Here is a 21,035-nt window from a genome sequence, read left to right as displayed (position 1 = left end):
CAATTCTCTGTACAATTGTAAATTATTTATATTTACTTCTATAATTCTAAGAAAATGTAAATAAAGGGACCCATCATGACATATTTCTGATTTAATAAAGTTAGTTTGTGTCAACAATTAACTAAATACAAACCAAAAATAAATGTATTTATTTACTAATTCTAGATAAAAACTAAATCATATGTTCTATTTCATAAAACTAATTTAAATTGGTAAACATAGTTAAAGAATCATATTAACAGTCCAACTTAAATTTGATTTTAATACAATTTGTTCTAAGGTATTTGAGTTTAAGGAAATAAATAGTACACAAATCATGTTTTAATTTGTAAGGGATATATAAATATTTGACTTAAAAATCAGGTATTAATTGTCATTAATTTTAAATAATAAGCCCATGTATGTCCACTTATTTTTTTATTCTTGAAAAATTTATTAAATTATAAAATATTTGTTATTGAAAATAATTATGAAAGTAATTAATGTACATACTATTTGTTATTAAATAATTTTTTATTATAAATAATTAAATTTTAAAAAACAGTTGTCACAAGAATAAAATGATAAAATAATTAATTTAATTAAAAATAATAATTATTTAAAGGGTAAAATTGAAAAAAAAATGTATATACCAAAAAACGAATATTCTTTATAAATATTATTAAGAGAAAAAAAATTACTAAGAGGAAAAATTTAATAATGTATCAATTTTTACAAAAAGTAAAATATCCATTTATTTATGTAATTCAAATTAGTTTTATTTCTATTTCTCATGTTAATATATATATATATATATATATATATATATATATATATAATATTAAATATTATTAATGATTCCTCGATTAAAAAATAATAAACTTCAAAAATATTTAATATTATTAAAATATGTTATAACTTAATAATCTGATTTTTTAAAGTGAAATTTATACTTATCTATATATTTTAATTAATCTTAAAAATGTTATAAATTTATAATAGTAAAAATCATATAAGTTTTATTTTTTTTCAAAGACTATTCATACTTTTTATTTTCTAATATAATTTTAACTATATTATTTTAAGTTCTATTTTTGTCAAACAAGACAAATATTTAACTTTTTATTTTCTAATATAATTTTAAGTAGTTTGTCTATTATAGTTATAGGCATTTCAAATATTTTATTTCAACATTATTAATTTTTTTTCTGTTTATTGTTATAAATATTTGTTTTCAGTATATTAATAATGTCCAAGACATAATTAGAAAAACTCACGTTCTTAAAATTAAAAAAATAATAAATAAAAAACAATTTTTTTATTAAAAAGGAACTAAGAGACTAAGGATGTGTTTGGTAAATTAATTTAAAACCTTTATTTCCACTTTAAAACATAAAATTATAGAAGATAAATGGATGTTAGAATTAAAAGGGTAAATCCATTTGAAGGTAATAATTGTGAATAAATGTGAAGAAAAGGTGATTGAAAAAAAGAAAGGATGAGAGTGGAATCTACAACATGAAAAAAAGTGAAAAACACTGTTGTAACAAAAGGAGGTCAGAGAAAGAAAGAGAGAGAAAGAGAGGTTGTCTGTTTCAGCTTTTCAACAACAAAACACATTGTTTTTCTGTGTAGATCCCACACAAAGCAAGCCAAGGCAAAGCAGTAGTGGTCAGCATCAGAGCCCCCACAAAGGGTATAGGAATATCTGTCTCTGCTGAATTCAACTCAAGTTGAGAACACTAAGAATGCTAAAGAGCAATGAGGAACCTTCCAATCTCAGTCTCAGGAAGCCACCCTTGAAACGCAGCAAGACTATTGCCAATCCTAGGCACACAACCTCTGTCTCTGTAACTTCTAATACCCCCCATTTTCCTGTCTCTGTCTCTGATTCCGACGAGCAATGGAACTACCCTTCTTTCCTTCGCACCACCACCAAGAAAAAAAAACCATCTTTCAAACCTTCCAACACCCACAACCTCAACCTTCCCAAACCCTCACTTGTTCCACCACCACCGCCGCCGCCACCTATTCCCGCTCCTCCTCCTTCTTCCCCCTCGCCACCTCGTTCCCAACACACCATAACTCAATACTACAACCTCCCTCCGATCTTGTATCTGGTTAGTTTAGTCATTAGTTATTTTAGTTGCCTGTATGTGTTCTTTCCTTTTTCTTTTTATCTTTCTATTAAATTCTCTCAGCTAAGCTAATTATGCCATGTTTTACTAAAGGGGATCAACAATTTTCATAATTAGCTACCATCTTTACTTACTGTTTTTTCATTATCATAGTTAAGTAAGATCCCTTTCTGGAACCCTCGGTGTTCTTACCTATCGATGCTTCTAGAGACTCTTGGCATTGTATGATAAAAACTATTTTACTATATATTTTCCCACATAGCTATTTTTGAGTAAATTATTATGGTTTTCCTTTGTAGTAAGCTGGGTTGGCAGAAAGTTATAGACTTTAACTTCTCTTCTGTGAGATGAGATCATTTCTTTCAATACTTTATTCAGGTCATCTGAACCTTTCCTTTATTGTGGCAGCTTGTTATTACTTCTATTGTTTTTGTACCCCATTCCGCTTATCTACAATATAGGCTCAGAAAATTGGAGGTAAGCTTGTAATTCTAGAAATTTAGTATGGTGTTTAAATTCTTATTTATTTTGGTTAGATTTTTTATTAATTTCTTCGGTTGCAGGATGAGAAACTTCACCTGTGCTGCGAAATAGATTTTTGTCCTGACAATAGAAAGACATCTATCGGAAAAGGAGATGGTTCATTTTCTTATGTCCCGAACACTGACAGTAGAACAGTTGCTTTGTATATTGTGGTGGTCATCCTCATTTTGCCCTTTGTGTTGTACAAATATCTTGATTATCTTCCTCAAATAATAAATTGCTTGAGGAGAACAAATGATAACAAGGAGGATGTACCATTGAAGAAGAGAGTTGCTTATATGGTAGATGTATTTTTCTCCATATATCCTTACGCAAAGCTACTTGCCCTTCTCTTCGCAACTCTATTTCTTATAGGATTTGGTGGTTTAGCTTTGTATGCTGTGACTGGCGGTAGCTTTGCTGAAGCTCTTTGGCATTCTTGGACTTATGTAGCCGACTCAGGAAATCATGCTGAAACTGAAGGAACCGGACAGAGGATTGTCTCTGTCTCAATTAGTTCAGGTGGTATGCTAATATTTGCTATGATGCTTGGACTTGTGTCAGATGCTATATCAGAAAAGGTAGATTCTCTCAGAAAAGGGAAGAGTGAAGTGATTGAAAAGAACCACATACTCATTCTTGGGTGGAGTGACAAATTGGTAATCTCCTCGTCAGTTCCTCACAAACTGCTTTTAGGTTTTTACATTTGACTTGGAATATTATGTTGACAGAATTTGTTTGATATGATAGTTCATCTGTATTAGTTCTGTAAATCTGATTGCATCATTTATTTTTGTTCATAAGAAGGATGTAAATGTTGATGATTGATGCTTGATTGCAGGGTTCACTTTTGAAGCAACTAGCAATAGCAAATAAGAGTGTTGGTGGTGGTGTTATAGTAGTGCTTGCAGAAAAAGAAAAGGAGGAAATGGAAATGGATATAGCAAAGCTTGAATTTGATTTCATGGGGACATCCGTGATTTGTAGAAGTGGCAGTCCTCTTATACTGGCTGACCTAAAGAAGGTTTGATGGAGTATCTTTGACTTTTTGTTCTGCTTTTTGGGGAAAGGATACTTTTTATATAATCTATTTGAATCATATAATATGGGGAATGAGTTTTGAGCTGTTTACCTATACGTTCTTTCTTCCCAAAAATTTCTATGTTCTCAAATGTAATTATTAATTATCCACAGGTTTCAGTTTCTAAGGCACGTGCAATTATTGTATTAGCTTCAGATGAAAATGCAGATCAGGTTATTTACATACTCATTATTCCTTTGTTATGTTGTCTAATTCTTACCAAGGAACTTCTTCACAGTAACTTTTTTTTTCTCAATTCTCTTTTTCTAGAGTGATGCACGTGCTTTGAGAGTTGTTCTTAGCCTAACAGGCGTAAGGGAGGGCTTAGGGGGTCATGTTGTTGTGGAGATGAGTGACCTTGACAATGAACCTCTAGTGAAACTTGTTGGCGGAGAACTCATTGAAACAGTTGTTGCACATGATGTAATTGGGCGTTTGATGATTCAGTGTGCTCTACAGCCTGGCCTTGCACAGGTTAGTTGGATAATTATGTCGTTCATGTGAACTAGCTTTCTTCCACCCACCCTCAAGTGGTGTTGCACCCGTTTTTGTTCATGTATGTAGTGTTTAAAATAGCTAGAATATGCTTACTAAGTCACATACGAATGCCTCGAGAATCCTGACTCTTACTGGATGAACTTCTTCACGAACTATTTTCAGTTGTAATATAAAGCCTGTTTACCTAGGCACTGAAACTGGCTACTATTTTTCCAGTCCTTGATAGTGTATCAAACTTTATGAAATTTATCACTTTTCTCTACATTTGGTTTCCATGTATGGAGTAACTCAGCATCTGTTTACTTGTTTCCTTCTATTGGCTAGATATGGGAGGATATTTTGGGATTTGAGAATGCCGAGTTTTACATCAAAAGGTGGCCTCAATTGGATGGTCTCTTTTTCAAAGATGTATTAATTTCATTTCCTGATGCAATACCTTGTGGAGTTAAGGTTGCTGCTGATGGGGGAAAGATTATCATCAATCCAGATGATAGTTATGTTCTGAGAGATGGGGATGAAGTCCTTGTCATAGCTGAGGATGATGACACTTATGCTCCAGGTCCTCTTCCAGAGGTTATCTTTCCGTTTCAACTTCTCTTATGATTTCCTTATTGGAAAATATGCTGATTTGGTGCTTAAAATCTTGTATATGTTGCGCACTCTCTTGGATTTATTAAATAATCATAGTGTTAGTAGGTGACTTGTGCATTACCTGGTGTTTTTAATGTTATATACTTTACATAGGTATGTAAGGGACTTTGCCCAAGGATACGTGATCCACCTAAATTTCCAGAGAAGATACTATTTTGTGGCTGGCGCCGTGATATTGATGATATGATCATGGTAATTCTCTTAATTGGATACGCTATACTATGGCCTTACATACATATCCTTACCCTTTTTTGACAATTAACACTGCTATTATGCACCATCCTATTGATGTTTTGAAAGGATTAGTTCTCTTATTTAATAGCTTTTTATACTCTTAACATGAACAACAGTAGCTGATATTCTTTTGGCTAAGATCATCAGGTTCCACTGGGCCACACCCTTTGGCTGTGGTACTATTATGTGGCAATGTCTTGGCCACATGGGCTTGCAGTGGGTTTCAATCTGCTACTAGCTGGTGTCGTTAGCCATATTTCCCAACTATTCTTTAGTGTTAATTATGTGAACAGATTTATTGAGTCAATTTCCAGAATCTAGGGTTTGATTTTCTTAAAGGAAAAAGAAAAAACATTGAACTATCATAAAAATATCCGAAAACCTGTTTTATGAGAACTAAATTCTGAAATCTTAAGAATACTCTGACCGCAACGGAGGTCAAGATGGTGAATGGAGGTTTGAAGGGGGTAGGCAATCCACAAATGCAAGTTAAAGATGCTAAAAAATACGATATTTAATTTTGCATAAACTACATCGTGTATTACTTGTGTAGACCTGAGTGATTCCTTGAATTATGGTCTTCACCCCTGTGTGGAATGCTCAGTGATGGTAAATAATCACTGCTTTAATATAATAGATCCGTCTCCTAAAAATATGTGAGTTGACTCAACCGGTCTAAATTCATAATCCTCTAATACTTCCTTAATCATTATTGTTTAAAAGGTTTTAGAGGCACTCTTGGCTCCTGGTTCAGAGCTTTGGATGTTCAACGAGGTCCCTGAAAAGGAAAGAGAGAAGAAGCTTGTTGATGGTGGACTTGATGTTTCTGAGCTAGAAAACATAAAACTTGTCCATAGGGAGGGGAATGCTGTAATTAGGCGGCACCTGGAGGGTCTTCCACTAGAGACTTTTGATTCTGTAAGTTTTGAATCAGTATCTCTTCATATTTATAGTATTTCAGGTTTTAAATGTATTAGTGTATTTAGGAAGGAATCCTTCACTCGGGGATTTCCCTGTTTCATTTCTAGCATTCTAATACCTTGCTCAATTTTCATCATTGTATACAAGTAAAATTATGAGCAAAGTGTTGAAAGGAGATTAAGTGTAATAAGATACCTCTAGATCAAAGGAAATCAAGCAAGGTAAATTAAAATTCTCTTCAACTGTATACTAACTCTAAGAGGACAGATCCTTATTCTTGCAGATGAGTCAGTGGAGGACTCTGTTGCTCACTCTGACTCAAGGTCTCTAGCTACCCTTCTACTCATTCGTGACATACAGGTATTCAGTATGGTTGCATCAACTCAAATTAAGGATTTTGTGTTCACATCACTGACTAATGTCTCATTGTTTTATGAACTGACTTTCTAACAATCCCCCTCCTCTTTGTGTAGTCAAGACGCCTCCCATACAAAGACACGAAGTCAACTTCTCTGAGGTTATCTGGGTTCTCTCACAACTCTTGGATCCGTGAAATGCAGCAAGCTTCTGATAGATCAATTATAATTAGTGAAATTTTGGATTCTAGGACTAGAAATCTAGTGTCTGTCTCCAGAATCAGTGATTATGTGTTATCTAATGAGCTGGTTAGCATGGCACTAGCAATGGTGGCCGAAGACAAGCAAATCAACCGAGTTCTTGAGGAATTATTTGCAGAGGAGGTATACCTCATTTGAACTTATTCTTACTGTCTCTCGCGATATAGATTCAGTTGATTTTCAATTTCTTGTCTCGTTTAATTTTCCAATTTCTAAACTTCTGGTTTAGCATTTTTTTTAATGATCAAAATTACTTATATGTTAGACTTTTCATTAACTTGTGCAGGGAAACGAGATGTGTATCAAACCAGCAGAGTTCTATTTATTTGACCAGGAAGAACTGTGCTTTTACGATATAATGATTAGGGGTCGAACAAGAAAGGAGATTGTTATCGGCTATCGCTTGGCTAACCAAGATCGAGCCATTATCAACCCTTCAGAAAAGTCAGAGCCAAGAAAATGGTCCCTTGGTGATGTTTTTGTTGTTGTTGCCAAAGGAGATTGATTTTCTTCCTTTATGCCGTGATGAAGATGATGATTGTTATTCATTTCAAACTAGCTGGGAACTTGGAGGCTCCTAAAAGTTGAAGGACCTGAGATTTTGCCCGTCCAAAGATTCTTCTAGATTTTGGTTAATCTCTTTATTTGATGTGGAATTATGTTTATAACATCACTGCATGTAAAATAATGTCTCATATAGGTAACTGGGAAGGAGTTAAAGTGTAGAGTAACCCTTTAACATATATGTAGAAATTATGAACTTATTATTCAATGACAAAAAAATAGATTTTTCTGTAACCTAAAGTGAAAAGTCCACACACCCAATTCTTAACTCCTAAAATAATTGATTGGGTTGGTTGGAGCAGTTTTAGGATTGGGTTAAAAAACTCATCTAACTCAACTGTATATGTTTAGTTATATGCATCCTCCCTTTTCTTGATTACCTTCTATAGATCTCATATATTTAATTTTCATAAAGAAATAAATACATAAGCTTTTATCATATGAAATTGGAAGATAAGAAGATTTACTTGTACTAATAGTTGTAGTATGTTGTTATCAGAGAAGAATGTAGATGAAATAAATAAACAGTAGAATGGTTACATTGCATAGATTACTTCCGTGGCAATGTTGGTGATTGAGGCTACAACTCCAGAGATGGTCCCACCAGACAGCTCAGAACTCAATTGATGCTAAGAGACTAAACAATCTATTAAAACCATTTTCTGCATATTAATATTGGACTGTCTAGCACTGATCAAACACTATAAAACTCTTACCAAGATTTTATTGAATCAATTCATTACAAGAACAAGAATATAAGGAAGATCCATAGTGGATAAGATACTCTTTATGAAACTTTGGATGCTACTATGAATGAAATAACACATTAAACATCCGTATCCACTGTGGATGCTCTTTATAATGAGTTAGTAATAGTGGGCCACTATTTATAAAGATGATGTAATTTATAAGATCACATGAATATAAAGAGAATCCATAGTGGCATATTTTATCATAAATATTACAGAAAGGCACATGAAGCTACAAGCACTGCCAGGTAAAGTGATGTGGCCTTGTAAAGTCAACTATGTTACCACGTATGCATGACAATGAGTGAGTTATTATTGAGTACACTCCACATCACCCCTTCACCCTTTCACAAAACGTAATCAAAATCAAGCAAGTGTGTAATAAATAACTCAACTGCTCACAATAAGATAATGAAGAATGGTTGAGTGTGAACGTTCTAGACATGGACATGTTAGCATCATCCTTCCCTGCTGTCAAATATGAACAACTCCTTCATTTCATTTTATATCTCTAAGCTTCTTTCTCACCTTGCAACCTATTCACGCCGTTATTAACGTCCATCTACAGTTCCACTGACACCATGACCAGTTCTAAGCTTTTCTTTATTCTAGTTTCTAAGTATTCCCATTTGCCCTCGCATTTTCTATTTTAATGTCTATTGTCATAGCCATGATAAGAAGAAAGATCATTTTTTTAAGTAGTTTAATGTTGTTGGCCTTTGAATGTTTACAAACACCTTCTGGGTTTTTGGTAGCATTTACGTTAACTTCTCTAGAAGGACAACACAGTGTACTGTTTTTGAACATAAATATATATTTATGTGATTTTATAAAACTTCAGAGGATATTAGAGTAATTCTAAAAAGTGATGTATCTGTTAATGATAAGATTGAATAAATAATGCAAAATAGAAAGACAAAAATGTTGTGTATATATCTTGGATAGATTTATACATAATGAAGACGAAATTCAATTATGAGGGGAGAATTACTTGTTTATATACACAAACGAGAATACAAAAGAAGATAATATGATTTATTACTACTAATACTATATTGTGACGACTTTGGTACAAGACAAAAAGGCCTTCACACAATTCTCTTCTCCTCATATTGAAATCTTCAGCATATCCATCATAAAATTCTCCATCATCAACTTAGATTCTTCAGCATAGAAGTTTACCTTGAATGTCTCTTTTCCTGCAAAACCCAAATGATCTAATTCATTAGTTCCTAACTAGGAAAGAAACAGAAAAGAAAAGGGAGAGAAAAAAGAAGGGTTGCATTTGCATACCATAGTAGAATGAAGGGTGGCGCTGGAGAGGGCAAGAGGAAATTGGAAGCACAGGAAGATTCTGGCAGTTGCATATTTCTATCATATATCCATCTGGGTCATGGAAGAACAGTTGATCAACTTGAATTCCACCTTCTTCCACAACTGCTGTCACAAACTCAATCTTCATCGCATCAAGTTTCTGCATAATAATTTTCATGTCTGAGCATTGAAACGATATATGATTTTCCTTGGGGTTTATCTCTCTCTTTTCCACCGGAATCTTAGCTGACTCCAGTAGGTGAATGCCAATTCCATAGTTGAATAACCTGAAAACAGTATAATTATTATGATTTCAACCCGATTCATGAAAAAAAAAAAAAAAAAAAAGAAGCACTTCACCACAGCATAATAAAAACTAGTTCAAATAGTATTCATACCAAAACCAGTGCATTTGGACGAATTTTCTTAAAGAAACTGTAACAAAAGTTTAGAAATTGTATTGGGAGGAAAGAGAAGGAACGTTTATAATCAGACACTCATGATCAGGTGCACGTGTATGTACTATATTTCTTCACTGAGTGAGTATTTTCACGGAGCCAATTTAGTTCAAAAAAGAGTGTCGGTAGTTAAAAAATATAGAGTGTCGGTAAAAGTTTGGAACATTGAATAGATATGAAATGTTGTTGAATGTTTAATCTTTAGTCTGTTGCCAAGAACAAAAAGTCAGTCTGCATCACTTAAATTGAAATTTGTGATGACATTGTCAAGAGATCCAAACCAAAACCTGATCTGGTAGAAAGGGACATGTGGGAAAGCAGAAAAGAAGCAGAAAACGAAAGAGAAGGAAGTTACCATGCCCCTTCAAATTTGAAAGAAGATGGTCTCTTGATAAGCACAAATCCAAGAACTTGTTCATAGAATTTGACAGACTCACTCACACTCTTGCATACAAAAGAGACGTGATTTAGTGAAAGCAAAGGCAGAGGGGTAGCTGAAGCAGAAGACAGTTTCTCTATCTTTCCCATATCTCAGACTCAAACACCGGCTTGGTTAAGGAAAGTGTTGTGTAATTGTGTTGTGTTTGTGAGGATGAAACCTTGCAGTGTGCTTATTATATAAAGGAAAGAGGATGGTTTTTATGCATACTTTACAGATAAAATGAAAGTGGAAATTATCTGTTCACACCTCATCAATGATGATCTTAACAACCGCCTATAATGTTTCTCACTGTCCCACCATGCCTCTGCTTGCGATGCAAAACGTGGAAAATTAAATTTACTTCTCAAAAAGAAACCATCAAAGCTCCAATCAAAAAAAAAAAAACTTGCTTTTAATTTCTTGTCAAATTCAAATTTAACCTACTGTCCTGTTTTTCCCTGCCTCGTTATTTCGGCGTCAGTGAGCTAACATCATCAGACCACTCACTGTAACTGAGTTGGTAAATTTTTAAACACGACAAGACTTTTTTATATTTCTTTACTCTGTTTTTCAACACAGAAAACCTTATTTTTTAACAGGGTGTCAGCAAGAATGATAATTTACAAGAACAAAGAGATATATACCCATCACCAAGATTTGAACTTTCAGATTTAGGATTGAAAATTTACAAGACGAAAAGGTGGGTGTGTGCATTTATCTCGAATGAAACAAAATGCTTCAAAAAAATCACACGTTTTACTTCTGATTTAGAAAAAAGATTTTATTTTTTTTTATCCGCGTCGTCATCTGATAAGAGCAACGTGGGCCACGAGTGACAGAAGGAAGAACCCTTCTGAAGAAAATTCTGAAATTGTTTGAAAAATAAAAGTGTGGTTGAAAGTAGGAAAACAAAAAATATCGCGTGGTGTTGTTATTCTCACACGTTTCACACGTGAGTCTCTTCGGCAACACTCTTTATCATTTTATTTGCTACAGTTTGCATTTCACTATTTTCTTTAAGCTAATATAATTCATTTCTTTTATTATTTAACATATATATAATATTTGAAGTCAAACTTATACATTAAGCTCAGCGTGTCGTTTAATTATTTGAGAACTTTTAATAAAATATCTCGAGTGAGAAAAGGTTGTGCTTAATATTAAATAAAGTAATAATGTTTTCTTCTGTGTGTATAAATGATGTATTAAGTGAAGAGAATAACTTAATAGTGATGACAATTATATAGGAATTTTAAAAAAATAAACTAATAACCTTACGCTTACTTAAAAAGAAACGTAAATGTACTATTTAATTTAACCATCTAATAGTTAAAGATTCGTTTTTTTCACTAGCATATAATGAAACTATTATAATTTAACTTTTATTTTTCGAGCCAAAAAATTTATCGACTTAATTGATAGTGTTCAGTGATCATTTTTTTTAAATAGTTTGTATTTGAAGTGGTGTTTTTAAGTTAGTATTTTTCGAAACAAACATGAAAATTGAGTAGAGTTTAACAGAAAAAGTAGAGACGTAATTGTGAAACAAACAAGAAATAATAAAATGGATATATAACCAGAAAACTTAATTTTGATAATGGTATAAAACTATACCAAATGAAGGAAGGTCAAAATAATACTATATCCAACTTTAAAAAGTATCAAAATATAAGCATCAAAGTGGCCGTAGTTTTGGGTCTAATTTTTCTTTTTCTTTTTTCTTATTATTCCACCAATTATCTACCCAATGCCTTTTACACATACCTACCATTTATTTTATAATTGTTAGTTTCCATAGATATTCATGATATTTTTCTAAAATTTTAAAAAAATAATTTAAAATTTATTCTTTCAAATGAAAAATGTATCTAAACTTATAAATAAAATAAACTTGTACAGAAAATATTAGTGAAATAAAATTGATTTTTTAAAAATAAATTTTAATAAATCAAGGTTAATTTGATGGTGCAATGCATGTTTGGATTAATATTTGTAAACTCAAATTTGTGTTATAACTTAAATTTGCAAAAAGAACTCAAGTCTGGCTTCTGCAAAATTGAATTGATGCGCAAACATATAATCTCACACAACTGTAACAGTTCTTCCCCTGATTAATCAAATGTGTATTACATTTAATACCAAAACATAAGAAAGGGACATAATAATCTGCAAACAACTATTTTTCCATGTTGTCATATTTACTGCACACAGCATAAAAAACTAACTACGTCCTTTAATCCAATGGTGAAAATGACTTTGAATTAATAAAAAGTAGAAATTTTTGTTTTTCAAACATGAGTAAAAGACAGTACAATAATACTTAAATAGAATATTGTGAGATGGGAGGTAGAATAAATAGATTTAACTTGTTATCAAGAAGTTATGAAGAAGTCGTAAATAAAATGTCTCTAAAATGGAAATTTTGGTACATTCAAAATCCACCTAAGACGTGGTGAGGCCTATCTAGCCAGCTAAAAGTTTAGGAGGAAATGCCAACTAAAAAGGTACATTGCCGTAAATTCTACAAAAGGCAGAAGGCAAGAGGGAAGGGTCCCACAACATTCAAACATTAAGGTGGGTGGGGAAGGCCTTAAACTCATCAAGTTTCACAGACAACATTCAAGAATTACGCACCACGGGCCATTTTCATCCTTGGCATTGACTTCTTCATTTGACGAGCACGCTCTTTTGCTTCTTTCTTTCGAATAGCCTCTGCACTTAACTTTGCCTCTGCCTCCTCCATCATCTTTTTCCTCTCCGCCTTTCTTCTCTGCATGGCCTCTTGTTGTGCATTTCGGAGTTCTTTCTGTGCCTCCAGAGCAGCCTTTTGTCGTGCACCCTCTGTCTTTGACCGAGCCTGAAATATGAACACCAGTTATTTAAGGAACAACCATAAAAACTTCATCATCTACAAGCTAAACATAGATTCGTAGCATGACTAACCCACCTGTGAACTTAATTTATATCTTCCGATCAAATCAATATAATACGGAACAAGAGCCACCAGCCGAGTCATGTCAGCCATGTTCTTGGCAGCAGGAAGCACAAACTTGAACAACAATACCTTCTTGTGTATACCAGGGTGCTGATCGGAGAAATGCAATGAAATTAAACCTTTTCCAAATTTTTCAAAAGCTTTGTCACCAAAAACCTGCAGTATAACAGTATCTGATTGAGTCCAATAAATAAGCTTAACAGGATATGAAACAGTGCACATGAAACAAGACCCTTATTTTGCTTTAAAAAGGCTTGAAAACATTAAATGAAGCCAAATGTAATCAAGCTTCTTAACAGCAAATTGAAACAGTGGTGCATGATCACTTCACACAAATGGCATCAAAAGAATATGTAACCAAAATACACACTATCAACCAGGAGAACCAAGGAGGATGCCAACTTACATCTGACAATCAACCACAAAGTTTTGAATATATGCCAATTTAATGAGATAACAAATTCCAAAAGTATATTATATTATATTTAAATTTAGTTTCCTACTTCTCGTTATCTTGTAGTATCAAGTTATATATCCTTATCTTATGATTTGCTACCCTAATTAGTTAGGACAGAGGATCGTGTTGTGATTAGAATAAAAAAGGGTTAATGCTTTAGGATTTAAACATACATTATAATGTANACACATACGCATATAGCTTCTGCTTTCCCTAACTTTTCTTGTTCTTGGATTGATGATTGTCTTTCTTTTATTTCTGAAAAACCTAGTCCTACTGTGTGCAATATTCAGCTTGTTGTTATCACTTTCATTATTTGGATCATTTGGAAAGCTAGGAATCATATGAAATTCAAGAAATCTATTCTTTTTCATTCTGCTCTTCTTTCTGTACAATGGAATGTTCAGATGGCAGGTAAAAGGTCATCTAAGTATTTGAATGATGATATGATTAACCTTTGTATTTTGAGATTTTTTTTAATGTTCAAACTAGAACTTCCAAAGGTATTCGAGCTAAACAGGTTGAGTAGATCATGCCTGAAGTGGATGTGCGTTGATGCTTTTGCTAACATTGGTGTGGATAATAGACTTTATTTTTTTTGGTTTCACATTTTACCTTCTAAGATTGGGTGAGAAATAGATTACTGAGTAGAATAATTTTTTTTTTTTCTAGAAAACAGTTCTTAAAACCAAAAAGAGAGAGGGAAAACAAACATCGAATGTTTCAAACATGCTTCAGACTTCTCCTGTAATTGATGAACCAACAGAAAAAATTCAGGAAAGTTTTCCTACAAGACCACCACACAGATCTACTAGTCCCCAAAATCTCTGGATCACCAAAGTGAAGGTACACTCCCATACACTATTCTTAGGCACACATAGTTCTTCCATGCACCGCCAATCCCCATCCTTACCCGCATGTGATGGCGAATCATAAGCCATTAGGATTAGTTCTCCTATTTCAAAATACCACTCAGGATTGATTGGCATGTTTATTTATCTTATAATTTGTATTAATAGTTAATTAGGACTTGATTAGTATAAACAAGAGTTGGTGCTATAAGTTTTGTATGCACATCAACGCAGACTTTCACCTTCTCTCTATTCTCTCTCCAGTATCTAAAACTTCACCATTTCAACAGCCTTGAAACTCAGACTTCCACCTTGTTCTAAAGGATAGAGTAGCAGCAAACCCAAAGATTGCTCTAGCTCTTCATAAAATTACTATAGCCAACAGTTAGTGAGGAGAAAAAAAGAGAGACAGCGAAAATAATGCCTGGTGGGAATCTTGAGGAGAAGTCTAAAATAAATAGGTTATATGTTGGATGGAAAAGGTAGTATTTTAAGCAATAATATATAATGTTCTACAGCTTTTGGACCTTGGTTTTAAGAAAGGGTCCATGCTTTTCGGCAGTATCAATTGGAAAGTGAGAGAAAATTTATTCTACAGAAACGGAGTTATAAATACAGAACCAACCAGCAAAATCTATTTCTACCCCTTTCGCTCTATGCAACTCAATCTCTTGGTGAAGTTAGAAACTAGAAAGATGATGCCACCTGTGACAACTGACCTTCATACTCAGTTAAGCTTCTAATAAAGGGGCACACAAGGATAAAAAGCTAATAAAGCACTTAAATTATCAAGAATTCATCACATGAAAGCTTCATCGCCTGTGAAGTCTCTGAGGGCGAGTTTACATAAACAAAGCAATTAAGCATTTATTCAATAAGTTATCAAACAAAGAATATTCTTAAGCATAACTATGAAGATTAAGTTACAAATCTTACTTAAATAAGATTAAGAAACAGATATCAGCCATAAAATAGCATGAGAAGAAAATTGGTAATTGAAAGAAGAGAAAGGAACCTGATCAATGACGGCGTCGGTGATCAAATCAGCAGCTACTTCCTTGGATTCAGAGATAACGGCGAGGTCATCAGCAACCCACTTCCTGGAAGAGGGAGGGGAGAGAACGCTGCCGAACCTTTGCAAATCCCTCACATCCTTGTGCATGGCCTTGGCAGCCTTCTTCTTGGCCATTGCGAAAACCACATGATCCATGGCGTCATCGTTCATGTACACTTCGAACGCGATCTCATCCCTGCAGGGCACGATCATGTTGTAGATCCTCGCGATGAGATCGTGCCTGCTTTTCAACTCGAGCGTCGCCAACAACCCCTGGCAGTACCTTCTCCCGCTCGCGTAGAACTTGAACGTCGTCTGCCCCTCCTTCAGCAGCAAGGGCGAATCATCGCCGCCGTCGCCGATCCCTAGAAGGCTGAAATTCTTCTCGAAGATAGAATCCTTGGCAGCGAACTGCGCAGCCCAGGAGAGAGCGATGTTCTCGTTCTCGCGCTTGCCAGTGAAGTAATTGATGGCGAACATGATGAGAAAGGATCCGCAGACGATCTCCACGGTGAAGGAGCGGGGAGAATTAGGGATTGGAGGGGTTTGGGTGGCGGTGGCGTTTTCAGTTGATTTGGGATCGGAGGGAGGTTCGGGGGAGGGGTGTTCGACTGGAACGCCCTCGAATTCGTCGTCGTCCCAAAAATCGAAGGTGGTGGTGGTGGCGGGAGGGGACTTAGGGAGATCGGAGGGCGGAGGTTGGGGAGTTGGATCGGTGGCGAGAGGGGTGGGGTCGGAGAGGGGCGGTGATCGGAGAGATGCGGGATCGATGGAAGCGTCTTCGATTTCATCGTCGTCTTCGGCTTCGAAACCTTCGAAATGGGAATCGGCGTACGCAAAGACAACGAAGAGCGAGTGAACACCGAGAAGAGCGAGAAAGAGATATGAGAGAGTTGGATTTGCCATTGACAGATTGTGTGAGCTCTGTTGTCTTCTGAAAGCTCAGATGCAATGCAACCCAACAATATATCTTAATTACTAATTACTAGTATTATCAGTTCATATTTCTACACCAATTATAATAAATATATATATTTTATCTTATTTCAACAAAATAATTATAATTTCTTAAGATAAACAATGATTAATATAATATATGCTAATTTCATTTATATATACTTTAGAAAGAGATTGGTAATTGAAAGCGTTAATTATGTAATTTTTAATTCACTCTTTTTAATAATTATGTTATATAATGTAAATATTTAATTATGGAATGTGTTTTATGAGATATCTAAGTTTCTAACTATAATTTGAATCATATAAATAAAGTATCGCGTGAATAAAAAAATATCAATATTATTCGGTCAAACTTTTAAATCTATATTTATATCTTTAAATATTCTCTCGTATATTTTTATCATATTTATATCTTATAAATTGATCTTAATTTTATCAATTTAAAATACAGAATTTGTTTTTCCATTACATATTACAAAAATGTCATTTCCATCATAACGATTTGGATGCTCACTTAACAATAGAAACATATTAAAGTAGTGATTTAATATGTTTGAATGTATATATTGTGGTATCATTAATACAATCTTACAAATTTTATATGAATATTGGGTGGTAAAAGATAATATATAATAATAATATTATTATACAATATCGTATGCATAGTATATATAAGAACATCACATAGATATTCTATAAATATTTTTAAAAAACTATCTTTCTATGTTTTCATACATTATATTAAAGAAATTGATGTGTTTTTTATTTATTTTTTTTTGCATTTTGGAAGTTACAGTTTAAAATTTCAATAATTAAAATTTTAAAGATAAGAACCAATACTAAGTTACATTTACATTGAATTATAATTTTAAACACTGAAATGACATGACAGTGGTGTGATGTGATATATAATAAGTGAAGTATATTAAGTGGTGGACATGATTTTTTAGTGGATTTTTTAGTTTTTGATAAAGGAAGGAACTCTTAACTGACAATTTTTTCTTAGTGACTAAATTCATCATAATACATAAAATATGTATAAACTTTATAATAATTTAATTATTTATCATGAAAGAGTCAAAACTATTCGTATGGTATAACTCAAATAAATACATAAAAATAATTCTAATAATATTGTTTGCTGAAAACATTAATATATATTACACTTACATATAAAGATTCTTTTTTTTTTTATCTATGTTTCTTTTTCAATTTTATCTTTTGAATGAAATTTATTTAAAATTAAAATAATTATATTATTAATTTCATCCTTAAAATGATATTTTTAAATTTAATAATTTTTATTTAATTGTTTTTTAATCTTAGTCATTTTATTAATTTAAAAAAACTGTCGTTTTAATACGTTTGTTGTTAACGATAGTTTGTTATTGTCGTGAAAAGAAAAAGATTTATGATAAATTATTAAATTTAAACAAATATAAATGGTTTATCCTATTGGAGATGAAAGGGTATGATAGTTTAAATTGAATAATTTAAATGAATATATAAGTTAAAAAAATATAACTCTGAAGCATAAATATGATATAATTTATCAGTAAATCAGATAAATGTTTTAATACGTCTAATTTATAACTTAAAATTAGAGGAATTTTTAATTATAATTTCTGTGACATCAAGGTGATCTATCATACTCTATTTATTAGAATATTCGTATTAAAGTATTTTCCACTGAAAATTAACATATAACTAGTCAAACGTAATGTCAAAATCCACCTCAATTTCATCATATAAACGTTAAATAATGTAGGCACAAATGTTACAAAGTTTAATACAAAAACTCCTTCAATCCATCGACAAAAATTTCAACACTTTACGAATGCATAATAAAAAATAATATTTATCCACAAACTAATATACTCATTCAAACCGGCTCAATTTAAAGCAAATTATGAAAAATACTGTCGAAAATAAGTAGAAGAAAAGAAAAGAATGATTGAAATTCATGATTTGCAGAAAGATTCTTTTATCATCTAAGTGAAGATAATTTGTTTTAAAGAATTATATAGAAATTGTTCTAAGTTTACATGTATTTTTCAACAATTGATAACAAAACTAAATTCAGAAATAAACGTGAAGAAGATGGATCGGAAGATGTACAGAATTTAAAATTTTTCTAAAAATTATATTCTTAAGAAAATTTAAAATATTTTATAAAAACTTTCATTTAATTTAAAATATATAAAAAAAAAATTATGCAAAGAATGTGTTGTGAAGCAAAGAAGAACAAATCTTATAACTGAAAAGAAACGAAAATCTTTGAATGCAGCATTTGTTCATGAATTACTTGACATACAGAGCTTAAAGCTGATTCGGTTACTTGAAAGATTGAACTAATGATTCAAAATCATCCATTCACCAACCCTACAAAAGCAGCAAGACTTAAAAACCAAAGCTTTAATTTTAAGGAGACTATGGAGAAGAAGAAAACTACGATTTTTCTGACATCAAAGTTAGTTTGTTGGTTGTTAGTTTGGCGGTCATGTTCAAGAACAACGACACATTACATTGTATATCTGTCTTAGGCTTAAAAAAACGACATAAGATGATCGATGTCTTTCTTATACACTATGTCTCTCTTCTCAGCTAATTCCAATATGCATAAACATTGAAGTGGAAGCAAAGAAACAAGAAAATGGACCCAACCGATCATCCTCAAATATTACTTACACCCTCTCATTCCATTCCATCATCCAACAATGGATTCCGATTTCAGCTCCACCGTCGACACCTCTCGTCCCTTCACCTCCGTCAAAGAAGCCGTCGCCATATTCGGCGAACGCCTTCTCCTCGGGGAACTATACTCTCCAAAGCCCTTCTCATCAGGCACTCCGGCGAACAGACCATCTCCATCACCGTCGCCGTCGCCATCACCACCGCCGATGAAAACTCACCAAGACAGTGGCGAGCTTGTTGACGTGATAAGGAAGCTGGAGGCAGAGCTCGAGAAAACGAAGGCGGAGCTGAAGCTGCTCAAAGAAAGAGGCAGCGAAACCGAGGTAGCGCTGGCAACGCTCAACGCGCAGCTTCACAAAAACATGTCGAAGTTGGCTCAGGCCGAGGCCGCCGCCGCCGGGAAGGCGGCTGCCGCGACGCCGAGCAAGACGGTGCGGTTTGAGATCAGCGAAGATGAGAAAAACAAAAGGGAGTTGGTGAGGAAGAAGGAAGAGTCACAAAGCTTGGGTCACATTCTGAGTCTTGGAGAAAACGACCATCTTTTTGGAACCAGAAAAACGAGGAAACACAAACCTATTATCCCTCTTGTCGGGGATTTCTTTTTCAGGAGAAAATCATCTTCCACTACTCATCATCACAATCCTCTTTATGCTTCTCCTTTTTAATCATTCTCAATTTCTACTCACTCTGTTATGCCTATGGCTTTGTCTTTTTCTTCTTTTTTTCCCTTGTTTGTAAAAATTGAACTGGTAATATGAGTTTGGTTAATTTGATTAATATTGATTGTTAAATTTAAAAAATATTTTATGCGTGAAGGTATTGTGATTTTAATTTATTTAAAGAATGGTGTAAAGTTATTTATTTGATAAGAGAGAAAGATTTGTGGAAGAAAGAAGAGAAATGAAGGTGGAAGAAGAAAGAAAAGATACTTTTGTGCAGAAGAGGATGCGAGTGGTCGTGCTGCAGAGATTTGGATGCTCACTTAATAATAGAAACATATTAAGTAGTGATTTGATATGTTTGAATATATATTGTGGTATAATTAATTCAATCTCACAAATTTTATGAGTATTGGGTGGTAAAACATAGTTTATAATAATAATGATATTATACAATTTTTCTGCATATATTTTAAAATTTTATTAACATATTTTAATAATTAAAATATTAGTTTCTGGTGTGAAATTTCATTGTGTTGTCTTTAATCGATTATAATTGTATTTTGACAGGGTAAGGGAAAATATCGTATGTATAGTATACAGAGGAACATTACATAGATATTCTATAAATATTTTTTAAAAACTATCTTTCTATATTTTCATACATTATATTAAAGAAATTGACGTATTTTTTATTTACTTTTTTTGCATTTTGGAAGTTACAGTTTAAAATTTCAATAATTAAAATTTTAAAGATAAGAACCAATACTAATTTACATTGAATTATAATTTTAAACACTGAAATGACATGACAGTGGTGTGATGTGATATATAATAAGTGGTGGACATGATTTTTTAGTGGATTTTTTTAGTTTCGATAAAGGAACGAACTTAAGTGAAAGTTTTTTCTTATTGTTGAATTCATCATTATAAATAAAACACATAATTATTTATCATGAAAAAGTGAAAACTATTCGTATTATATAACTCAATTTTTAATAACATTGTTTGCAGAAAACATTAAATATATATTATACTTACATATAAAGATTCTTTCTTTTATACATGTTTCCTTTCCAATTTTATCTTTTGAATAAAATTTATTTAAAATTAAAATAATTAAATTTATTTTTTTATCCTTTAAATGATGTTTTTCTAAATCTAATAACTTTTATTTAACTGTTTTTTTAATCTTAATCATTTTAGTAATTTTAAAAA

At 32.7% G+C, this 21,035-nt stretch overlaps 4 protein-coding genes across 5 annotated transcripts; 2 read left to right on the top strand and 2 right to left on the bottom strand.

The window, feature by feature from the left end:
* Positions 1-1,501: 1,501 nt before the first annotated feature.
* On the top strand, positions 1,502-7,439 carry LOC106776187 (probable ion channel SYM8). Of its 2 annotated transcripts, XM_014663558.2 has the most exons (12): positions 1,506-2,099; positions 2,526-2,594; positions 2,681-3,298; positions 3,481-3,663; positions 3,834-3,893; positions 3,991-4,194; positions 4,543-4,791; positions 4,963-5,061; positions 5,827-6,021; positions 6,292-6,384; positions 6,498-6,764; positions 6,928-7,439. In XM_014663558.2, the coding sequence occupies exons 1-12, from the start codon at positions 1,728-1,730 to the stop codon at positions 7,144-7,146; spliced, it is 2,628 nt and encodes an 875-aa protein (XP_014519044.1). In that variant the 5' UTR covers positions 1,506-1,727; the 3' UTR covers positions 7,147-7,439. The 2 variants fall into 2 exon arrangements, with proteins under 2 accessions (XP_014519045.1, XP_014519044.1); XM_014663559.2 differs by lacking the exon at positions 6,928-7,439 and having other exon boundaries at positions 1,502-2,099; positions 6,308-6,384; positions 6,498-6,634.
* A 1,426-nt stretch (positions 7,440-8,865) lies between these two features.
* LOC106775105 (metallothiol transferase FosB) lies at positions 8,866-10,351 on the bottom strand. Its single transcript, XM_014662151.2, has 3 exons — positions 10,082-10,351; positions 9,248-9,555; positions 8,866-9,153 (listed from the first exon to the last, which is right to left on the bottom strand). Exons 1-3 carry the CDS (start codon positions 10,252-10,254, stop codon positions 9,062-9,064), a joined length of 573 nt encoding a protein of 190 aa, XP_014517637.1. The 5' UTR covers positions 10,255-10,351; the 3' UTR covers positions 8,866-9,061.
* Positions 10,352-12,487: 2,136 nt separating this feature from the next.
* Positions 12,488-16,468, bottom strand: LOC106776215 (uncharacterized protein At5g49945). Its single transcript, XM_014663592.2, has 3 exons — positions 15,466-16,468; positions 13,095-13,298; positions 12,488-13,004 (listed from the first exon to the last, which is right to left on the bottom strand). The coding sequence occupies exons 1-3, from the start codon at positions 16,408-16,410 to the stop codon at positions 12,774-12,776; spliced, it is 1,380 nt and encodes a 459-aa protein (XP_014519078.1). The 5' UTR covers positions 16,411-16,468; the 3' UTR covers positions 12,488-12,773.
* A 2,310-nt stretch (positions 16,469-18,778) lies between these two features.
* LOC106775389 (WEB family protein At3g51220) lies at positions 18,779-19,935 on the top strand. Its single transcript, XM_014662509.2, has one exon. It carries the CDS (start codon positions 19,182-19,184, stop codon positions 19,821-19,823), a length of 642 nt encoding a protein of 213 aa, XP_014517995.1. The 5' UTR covers positions 18,779-19,181; the 3' UTR covers positions 19,824-19,935.
* The last annotated feature ends 1,100 nt before the right edge of the window (positions 19,936-21,035 follow it).

The sequence above is a fragment of the Vigna radiata genome, chromosome 10 (assembly GCF_000741045.1).
Source record: "Vigna radiata var. radiata cultivar VC1973A chromosome 10, Vradiata_ver6, whole genome shotgun sequence".
In the NCBI taxonomy this organism is placed as follows: domain Eukaryota; kingdom Viridiplantae; phylum Streptophyta; class Magnoliopsida; order Fabales; family Fabaceae; genus Vigna; species Vigna radiata.
Note: the sequence above shows the minus strand (reverse complement) of the source record. Positions and strands in the feature narration are given on the sequence as shown.